At 38.8% G+C, this 10,963-nt stretch overlaps 2 protein-coding genes across 2 annotated transcripts; both read right to left on the reverse strand.

The window, feature by feature from the left end:
• Nucleotides 1–476: 476 nt before the first annotated feature.
• LOC147946758 (uncharacterized) lies at nt 477–4,328 on the reverse strand. The gene is made up of 3 exons (XM_087507244.1): nt 2,123–4,328; nt 1,455–2,023; nt 477–1,370 (listed from the first exon to the last, which is right to left on the reverse strand). The coding sequence occupies exons 1-3, from the start codon at nt 4,326–4,328 to the stop codon at nt 477–479; spliced, it is 3,669 nt and encodes a 1,222-aa protein (XP_087363370.1).
• On the reverse strand, nt 4,314–7,028 carry LOC104777483 (uncharacterized). The gene is made up of 2 exons (XM_010501748.3): nt 4,879–7,028; nt 4,314–4,668 (listed from the first exon to the last, which is right to left on the reverse strand). Exons 1-2 carry the CDS (start codon nt 6,458–6,460, stop codon nt 4,541–4,543), a joined length of 1,710 nt encoding a protein of 569 aa, XP_010500050.2. The 5' UTR covers nt 6,461–7,028; the 3' UTR covers nt 4,314–4,540.
• Between the last annotated feature and the right edge of the window lie 3,935 nt (nt 7,029–10,963).

Below are 10,963 nucleotides of genomic sequence, written 5' to 3' on the forward strand. Positions count from 1 at the left end.
GTTATGCAGTTATACAACGTTTCAATTTGACTTACGATATCTATCCCTTTTTTTTTTTTATTGAACGAACGATATCTATCCTTGGCAAAGATTATATAACGTATTAACGTTTATTGACCAAACAAAAATTGTTTTCTTTTTGTCTGTATTTCAATATGGTTTTCATATGATTTCCACTCGATAAATAGAAAAAGATTGTCAATAAGCAAAAAAACAAGAAAAAGAAAGGATAAAAACCATCGAAAACAAAGCCAATGGGTTTATTTTAACTGTTTAAGTAATGTGGCATTCAGGTCGGATCAGTAGCCGTCGTGGAGCGCACCAATGGTTAACGATTCTCTCGAGTGTTCCTTTACTGGTCAACAAAAGCAGTCTCCAATTTTATTCTCTCATGTGTTTTACACAAATATACTAATTGTTAATTACTCACCACTATTCTTTTTTTTTTTTTTTTCTCAACCAAACAATTAAATAAATTAAAAGGTGATTCCAGAATTGGTTGTCCAATTTGGAGGGAAAGAGTTTACAAAACAAAGTTCAGAAACTAGAGATCTAGAAGAGCGCGCCAGACAATCAGCTCTCACGTTAGACGTCCTCGGTATTTTCGTCAGAGTGAAGGTGGAGAAGGATGATCTTAGCGCTTGGAAGTCTTCCAACAAATACGAGAAGGCTGGCCAATCGTCGGGAGCCTGCACCATCGCCACCAGCTCGGAACTATCAGACTCAAAGTTGGAGCAATCTATCCCCGCCGACCGAAGAGACTCCATAGCCCAAATCAAAGCTTCAAACTCCGTATGAAGGGGAGAGGGACTACGACGCAAACTGCGGGCTCCCATAAGTACCGTCCTATCATCGTTACCAAACCACCAACCCAAGCCTTCCAAAGAATCCGTACCTTTCCAGGAACCATCAACCTGGCAACGAATCGAAGAATCCCTACCCTCCAGGGAAGGCTGGGAAACCACATAAGTCTCCGGGCCAGACTTGGCCTCCTCCCAATAAAGTTTATCGTTTAACGCCTGATTTAAAATATCAATGGGCTCTGCTTCTATTCCTTGAAACACCCTATTATTCCTATCTTTCCAAATTGTCCACAATATCCAAGGCAACCTATAGCCAATGCTAGGTCCCCCAGAATTTGAAAAAGTCTTGGAATAAAGAAAATCTAGGTTCGAATACACGGATCCAAAAGGAAAACCAGTCGAAGACAACTGGATCGGAGATAGCTCCCACACCAAAAGCGAGCGAACACACTCAAAAAGAGCGTGGTTGATAGTCTCCACCGCTAAACCGCACCGCGGACACGTATCGACGCAACGGACACCCCGGTGAGCAAGCCGTTCTTTCACGGGAAGGGACCCAGACGCCACCTGCCAGAAAAAATGTTGGACCTTTGAGGGAACATCAAGCTTCCAAGCTTATGCCCGTAAAACTGTGCATGTCGGCCCGTAAACGAGAGGCTTATGAAATTCCCGTGCTAACCTATAACCAGATTTCACTGAATACTTGCCGGATTTAGTATAATGCCAAATCAATTTATCCGGAGTCAATGACTTACTGACCGCCAAACTCCGTACAAACTGAATGTCCGCAGGATCCAAAAACTCTTCCAGAGTAGGCAAATGCCAATCCAAAGTAAGGGGATTAATTAGGTGATTGACCATCAGATTAGGATGGAGAACTCTACCCCTGCCATTCGCCGGTCTTGGCTGATGATCCGGGATCCACGGGTCTCTCCAAACGGAAATATTATGTCCCGTCCCGACGAGCCACCTCGCCCCTCTTTCTACTAAACCCTTTGTCGAAAAAATACTCCTCCATGCAAAGGATGGGGAATAGGGTTTAGTCGCCAGTAAAGGATGTTTTCTCCTGAAATATCGACCGCGCATCACCCGCGCCATTAGAGAATTTGGGTAGTGAATCAACCTCCAAAACTGCTTAGCCAGCATTGCATCATTAAATTCTTCCAGAGCACGGAATCCCAAACCCCCATCGCATTTATCCTCACAGAGCTTATCCCAAGCTACCCAATGTAGACCTCTGGCCTTATCATTAGACTTCCACCAAAATTTTGAAATAGCACTCGTAAGTTTGGACGTTAACTCCTAAGTTAATTTATAACATGACATGACATGAGTCGGAAGAGCTAACGCAACTGATTTGATCATAATCTCTTTACCCCCTTTTGATAAAATCTTCGCCGACCAGCCATTAACTCGCTCATCTAAACGATCATTAACATAACTAAAAACTTCAGTCTTCGAGCCCTGGAGATTTTCAGGAATGCCCAAATAGGAACCCATTCCACCCTCTCTAGAAATACCAATAACATTTTTAATCCGAGATCTTACATCAGGCGGGACTTTCTTGCCGAACATAATGGACGATTTCTCCAAATTGACCTCCTGGCCCGAGGCTTTCCCATAATTACCTATAATATCCATGACCACTCTACATTCAGATTCCTCTGCCTTACAAAAGAACAGACTATCATCCGCAAACAAAAGATGTGAAATCGAGGGACAAGCCAGAGCAATAGAAATTCCCGTAAGTTTCTTTTCTCGTTCTGCCTTTTTAATATTTGCTATTAAAACCTCTGTACAAAGAATAAACAGATAGGAAGAAAGAGGATCACCCTGACGTAAACCCCGCTTTGGTAAAATAGATCCCCGAGGTTGACCATTAAGAAGAACTTGATACGAAACCGAAGAAACACACCACATAATCCAAGTAATCCACCGCCTATCAAAACCTAATTTAACCATCACCGCTTCCAAAAAATCCCATTCAACCCGGTCATACGCTTTACTCATATCCGTTTTGAATGCCAGAAACTCCGACTTACAGCGTGGGTTAGTATTTAACCCGTGAAACATTTCCTGGGCAACTAGGATATTATCAGTAATCAACCTGCCCGACACAAATGCCGATTGTATTTCAGAAACCAGAGACGGTAAAAAACGCTTAAGCCGAAGACATAAAACTTTTGAAATAATCTTATAACTCACGTTACACAGACTTATAGGCCGAAACTCTGTCATACGTTGTGGGTGATCCACCTTAGGGATGAGACAAATATTAGTCTCATTAAAGCGAGGATCAAAGCCACCCGTCCTAAAGAAATTTTTAACCAGAGCCACCAGATCTCCTTTTAATGAAGGCCAGAACCGTTGAAAGAATAAAGCTGTCATACCGTCAGGGCCTGGAGATTTCTCTGGATGCATAGCAAATAAAGCTTTCCGAACCTCCGCCTCCGTAATTTCCCTTATTAGACTTCGATTCATATGATCTGTAATAATAGGTGAAATCTCCTGTAGTATTTCTGATATACCAGTTACATCAGACCGTTTAAACAAATCCTCAAAATATTTGGAAGCTATATTCTCCATTCCCAAAGGTGACTCATCCCAAACGTTATCCGGGCCAAATAACCCAACAATCCTATTCCGGACCCTCCTTTGCTTAGTCGAAGCATGAAAATATTTTGTATTTTTATCTCCCACCCGTAACCAGAATTTCCGGCTCTTCTGTTGCCAATACAACTCCTCATCCCGATAAGCCTCTTTTAATTTTCTCTCAATGTCTCGAATCTCATCCTGAGAAATCAAGTCATTCATCTTGGCCTCCTGTAAGGCAGCCTTCAGTGAAGAGATAAGGGACGGGCCAGAAGTCACGTTATTTTTCCGCCACCACGAAATCGAATTTCGACAGTTCCTAATTTTATCCACAAAAGCCGGTACCCGAAAATTGTTTGTGCGCGCCCATCCGGACTCTACCGCACCTAAAAGTCCGTCCTTCCCCAACCAACGTTTATCAAAACGAAACTGCCTATACCGGCGAGAGGCTGTTTTCAGACAAGTAGCCAGAATGGGACAATGATCAGATCCGACCATCTCCAAATAATCCACCCTCGAATTTGGGAAAAAACTATGCCAATCTTCATTACCTAGAGCACGATCTAAGCGACACCGAACCACCTGGTTATTACAGCGATTACCTCGCCAGGATAATTGCTCTCCATAACACGGGAATTCAAGCATACCACAGTGCCGAATCATTGTTTGAAAGGGCACAAAAGAGGAAGCAGGCCATAAGGCCCCACCCCTTTTCTCATGATTCCCAACAAGTTCATTGAAATCTCCAATCAAAAACCAAGGATCTATCCGGAAAGAACCAATATCCATTAACTTCTCCCATACCTTTGCACGATTCTGCAGAATTGGATCCCCATAAACAAAAGACAAATAAACCAATTGTTGACCAAATGAAGCTTTAACATCAATAATTCGATTACTATCATATAAAATAGAAAGTTTTATTTCATCCATGAAAAATAAAGCTAACCCTCCACTAGAACCATGGGGATCAACAGTGTACAAATTATTATAACCAAACTTTTTTTGAAATTTTTGTAAATAAGAAAAACACTTTTTAGTTTCTGATAAAAATAAGATGTCTGGCCGATGCTGCTTCCACAAATCTCCCAAATATCCTTCTGTCAGATCCACCCCTATGCCCTGACAGTTCCAACTCAGAATCTTCACGTTCTAGCCGGCGGTTTCGGGAGAGCCCCCATCCCTTTCTTTCCTTGACGCCCCCCATCCGAAGGTTTAGTGCCCACTGTATTATTACCCAGTTTCCCCATCAGCTTCTGTTTATTCCCTTCACCTGCAGGTTTAGACAAAGCCTTAGCAAGTAAACGTTTCCCTGGAGAAGCTAAAGCCAAAGAAGGCATCCTAGAACCGCTAGCACTCTTCCTAACATAAGAATTAAAATTCTTCTTTTTATGCCCACCTGTCGCATCTAAAGTAAATGCTGCCATAGCATTATTAACAATCCCCACATCTAACTCAACCGATACATGAGAAGAGGGTGTACCTTTCGGAATACAGTCATAATCACCCTGGGAATCAGTAACCTGATCCACTTGAACCTCAGACCCTTGATCCGTATGACCCCCCACACCCTGAGTTGGAGAAACAGCCCCCTCCTGGACACCGTTAAGATCAGACTTACCCATATCATCAAATTCACCATCCTCAAGCAAGTCATCCTTGTCAACCTCAAAATCCATAGCCAGATCAGCCCCGGCATCTCCCTTAACAACACTCCCCTCAGCCTCCTTGTCCGCTGGTGGATCACTAGAGCTGGGGTCTCCCACAATATTATCAATTCGCATCGAACTATGCTCCACAACAGCCGCCTGTTTGACCTTAAAAAGAGGTTTAGGCCAAGCCGTACCAGCACTCTTTCGGTTAAGAACATAACCGGGGACCTTACCCGAACCCTCTCCATTCCCTGAATGTGTACCGCGATGAGAACCTTCCTCTCGACCAGTGACCTCACCGAAACTCCTCTTCTGACCCCAAGCGTGACCCTGTAGATGCTCTTGTTGACGAGGACGGTGAGAACCATTACCGTTAGAACTCTGACCTCCAAAACGTTGCTGGGGAAAATATCCAAATTCGCTAGAATCCGCAGACTGAAAATCCAGGGCCCTCTTAGCATGCTTTCTAGGCTTTTCCCAACCCCCAGCATTAAGATGCTGTTCTTGCTTCACAGCTGGAAATTGCCTTTGACTACCTCGACTATCCCTCTGCAAATCCGCACCTTGGATAGTAGCCCCCTTAAGAACCTCTGGACAGACCTTGGAATCATGGGTGATCCGGGAACAATGCTCACAAACCCCATTTAATTTCTCATACTCTAGTGAGACCACAATCTCGTCCCCAGTTGCAAAAGGCACCACCATCTTGAAGATCAGCGGATTGAACCCATTAACTGACACACATAGACTACCCGTTTCCTCATCAACCTCTTGAATCCTCCCAAGCTTCTTACCAACAGCCTCAAAAGTAGCCACCTCCCACAAATGCATTGGAATCCCTAACACTTTAACCCAGAAGTTGATAGCTGAAGGGTAGGAGGAAGAGATGACTGGCTCCCATCGAACCAGTGAGACCATCCAACCATCAAAATGGTATGGACCATTTTGCAAAACTGACAAAATATCTTCCTCATCCTCAAAATTAAACTGAAAAACCCCCTGACCTAAATCGGCACCAACCACCCTCTCTTCTAACTTCCAAATTTTTGGAAAATTAGCTATCAAGGACTCCATATTCTGACACACCGGATTCATGAGCCTACCAATAAGGGTCATCGAGAACTGCTGAATTCTCTGAGCCAAAACCAAACTGGAGATGGACACAGTTTCAGTACGAACCAGTGTTGCATTCTTCTTGCTGAGAACCAATTGAGCCATGATTCGCAGAAAAGAAATATAGCCACCCGCAAGAAAAACCCAGAAAAAACTGAAGATGAAAAGAAAAGCAAGAAGGAGCGAATAACAAAACCAGAGAGAGATGATGCATAAACAAACCGCAAGCCTTCGTTTATATACCTCAACACTAACCCCTTCTCCCAAGAGCAGACCGTATCGAATCATATATTCTCCCATTACTATCCAGATTATCCCCTATCGTACCATCAAAACCATCGAAAAAGCCTGAAAATTATCATAAGGAAAAATCAAAGATATCCACCTTCCAAACCAGGATAAAGAGATCTCAAACAGAATCCCCAACCAAATCAGATATGAATCCCATAAAGTAAACCACAGAGACCAATACACAAACCCATAGGAGTCGACAATCCGGATTCCCTCCTACTCCAAATCCGTCGAAATCCCGAGATTAACACCACAGAAGACAATATTTCCCTTATTGAAATCCGATACTAGCAAAGAATAACAAAACCTGCCCAAATCCAGAGAAATGAATCCCCTCCAAATACAGATATTGAGACTTGAAAGCAGAACATCCAAACCCCTGATTGTAAGCGTTGGAACCATCCACGAATCTCCATCAGATACCATCATCAAGACCACCATCTCGACATTTCCAATCCCCCTTATAAGAATATACAAACTTCACCCGGCCGAATCATAAAGATCAGAGAACCCATTAAAGTCCCCCACAATCCCAAGATCTGCAACCAGCAGAATCAAACTTTGCCCAAAAAGAATCAGACTTCCGATCTGAATCCAATCATCATTAACCAGCAGAGATCGAAGGAGATCCTCTCCTCGCCTCCCAAACCCGTCGGGATCAATCATTCAAAATAGGGCTGGGCAAAATAACCGATAACCAAATAACCGACCGAAACCGAACCGAAAAAAACTAAACCGAACCGAACCGAAATTCTTCAAATACTCGAATGGTTAGTAAAAATCTATATCCAAACTAACCGAAACCGAACCGAACCGAACCGACAATTAAATGGTTAACCGAAATATCCGAAAACCTAGAAGATATCAAATATTATATACTTAATATTATGCAAAACTATAAAATAAACTTAAAATATAAATTATTTCTAGATTCAAAACAATTAAATATTTTAAATAATCAATATATGTAAATGTTATTATTTTGAATTTACAAAGTTAAATACTATTTTGTAAAATTGAATCAATATTTTTCCCTTTTTTGTATTTTTGTTATTGTATATTTGGTTAATTTTGGTTATATTCGGTTAGTTTTGGTTATATTTGGTTTATTTGGTTAATGTTAATATAATTTATGTTAGTTATGGTTATTTATTTAAATAACCAAACCGAAACCGAACCGAAAGAAACCGAACCGAACTAAACCGAAATTTCATAAATATCCAAATGGTTACTATATTACTATATCCAAAATAACCGAAACCGAATACAACCGAACCGAAACCGAATGGTTAACCGAATGCCCAGGCCTAATTCAAAACTTGAAAACAATCGCCTTCGAAATCGCCATGATTCGCAGTCCCTTTTAATTTGCATCTCCTTCTGGTTTTTTTAGTTTATAGTATTGATAGTATTGATATCAATATTGATATTTATAGAATAGTGGTGAGGCTAAATATCAATATTGATAGTTTATAGTATTGTACCTCAGGACAGCCTAGATAAATAATACTTTAAATGGAGTGTCTTCATTTTTTAAAGGGTCTTCTTGTCCTGTCTGATCTTTTTATCTTCTTATTACTTACTGTATACCAAAAAAAAAAAAAAATTGTAGTTACTTAAATAACTAAATTGAGATGGTCTATAAGTTAACTACACATTCTTCTAGCATTTCTCATTAGGGTGAGGCTAACATCTTTATTACTTATTAGGCGTGTATGCGAAATTCAAATGGTTCATTAGTTCGATAATTTGAACTTGTAGATGATATCCACTAATTGCAAATAATCTGCCGACAAATTTTTTGTAATCTTTCCCCCAGAAATCCGCCAAAACACAGCAAATTAATTAGAATTATACAAAGTCATAACATAAGGAGCTGATTTGCTCCAGAGAACGTAATCACATGAATTAGGTTTGCAATTATGATTTTTTTAAAAATTAGGTTTCCAGTGAGTTGATTGTACTGTATATACTTGTATAAGTCGCATGCTTAATTTCACGCTTCTTTTATTTATACTTTTTAAAAAAATGTGGGGAGCCACACATTAACTTTATTTAAATACTACTTAATTAGTTTTGGTAAGGTGGCCTAAGTTAGGCCATGTTATTAAATTACGACTCCACTGGATTTAAGTTTAACTTGTTAGGCCAACCTGATTATCCCCAATACAAAAATACAATAATGTTGTTATTTGACAGATATATCTGTGGGCATGCCCCTATATGGTGATTTTTATACCAAAATTGTGCGATGGAAGATAAGAATCCAAAATGAACGGCTGAGATGGAATGGGAATATTACTAAAAATAGGATGAAGTTTGGGTCCAGATAGATAGAAGAAATGATGAGGATGGTGCTGAGTGCTGCTGACCTTTTTGTCCTTCAAAACATAATATCTCTCTCACTCGTTGTCTTTCCCACTTGCATTGCATGGCCCAATTCTTCAATTAAACGACCGTTTCCAGTTATACCAAAACTCACCCATTTCAACTAATCTATGTTATGTGGCAATTTTTGCATGTTAATTACACGTACTCAACCCCATGAGTTTATTTATCTTCCATTTTTTCCCCACTAAAAGTGATAAAGTTTTTTCATGATGATTGAGACAGGCCTTTAGTTAGGCAAACGCAAAATTATTGTTTGGTTTGCGCTTTTTTTGTTAATAAAATAAACGTAATTAAATCTATGTTTCGAAAAATAAGGAAAAATCAGGAGGAATTTTTTTCAAAAAAAGAGAAAGCAAAGAGCCTACTATATATATGTAGGAACTGTTTGAAAGTTTTCGATAGAAGAAGGTCAATGGTGTCGATGATAACCAGATTACATGCATTATGTAAGGAGACGTGATCATATAGCTAGATATTTACTTAAATGTATACTTGTGCGGTTGTGCCCATTTCAGCTTTTTGTTGATTGTTAAATGAAAGATCCACGTACGAAAATATGAAATCACTGAAAGGCTAACCATTTTAATGTCGTTCATATATATAAATTTATCTTTGAATTTCTGAATCTTGAATTTTCAGTACAATAACTAGTGAGCTATGAGTCTATGACCCTCTGATTAAGATATATAGATAAGTATATTATTTCAACAGATGACTTTTATATAGAATAATCTATTTGAGGAAATGGCAAATGTTATTTAAGAAATATGTATATACCCTCTTTAAAAAAAGGATAAATATTACTTTTGTTTGAACCAAAATGGATAAACATTCGAAAAAGGTAGGACCAAGAAAAGTGGAGAAAAAAAATTAGGTACTCTTGCTCCGTACAAGAATATGGCTTTGGGGGGTAATACGAATCGATATGGGTTCATCTCCCCCTTCACATATGTACAATGTATTATTATCTCCTCTTCTGATCTTCTTGTCCCTATTCTTGATATACTCCTTAATATATTTAATTCCAGTTCATATAATTGAGCAATAATTATATTTGAACTCATTAGTTATTATTATTGCTTGTGAAAACTAATCAAAACAACCAAAAATAGTTGACGTTTTACGTTCTGCATTCAAACTAGGCCAGCTGTGTAATTCATTATCTCAGATGACGTGGAATATAATTTTATTTCATTGTGTGGGTATATAAATGAAACAAAAGAGAAACAGAGGAATGTATTTCTCAAATTATGTACTAATTCTTAAAAAAAAAAAAAAAAAAAAAAAAAAAAAAAAAAAAAAAAACTTCATGCATAGGTAAGAACTAAGAAGGGACTAGTCACACTCTAGTCGTCAACTAGAGTCTCTTGGATTCGCTGGCGTATTCGTACGTTGTATCAGTAGTCAGTAGTGTGTGATTGATATGATTAGTTATTTGAACGATATTAACGTAAAGAAGGTGTGTATCCATGATTTGAAGAGTTGAGTTATATCTGTTCCATGAAACAATATAAGTTAAAGTTTTTGATATTTATGTTTGTAATTCAGTCGACACTATTTAGCAATAATTATTAAGTTTGTTAATGTCCTATAAATATTACTAATATGTCTCACTTCATGCCCCTAAAATAATATTGTTTTCCAACATGTTTCAAGAAAAACTCACTTTAGGATGGAAAACATATCCTTTTTGAGTTGTGTTGCTTTAAAATTTGAGAAATTGAGTGTAAAGGAAGAAAGAATACAATGTGTTGGAAAAAAGTAACAATACATACTATGATTCTACGTACAAACAAGTGGTTATAGGATAAAAACCAAAACTATGGACTTGTAGGAAACATATGATGATAGAACCTAACAACGATCATGACAATTCCCAACTAAAGCAAAAGACTTTTTTTTGAATAATATGTAAAAGAGACACGTCAAATACCAAATATGGAATGGGGGAATATAAATAGTTTCAAGAAAAGCTTCAAAGCGAGATGCACTATTGAATAGGGATTTGTATAAATATATAATTACAACAAAGACAAAACAAAAAAAGACAAGAAAAGAGGGGAAGGTCTAAACCTCATGTGAACCCCCTTTCCCACTTGGCACTCTATTCTATCCCCATTT

This window comes from Camelina sativa, chromosome 3 (assembly GCF_030686135.1).
Source record: "Camelina sativa cultivar CO46 ecotype springtype chromosome 3, ASM3068613v1".
In the NCBI taxonomy this organism is placed as follows: domain Eukaryota; kingdom Viridiplantae; phylum Streptophyta; class Magnoliopsida; order Brassicales; family Brassicaceae; genus Camelina; species Camelina sativa.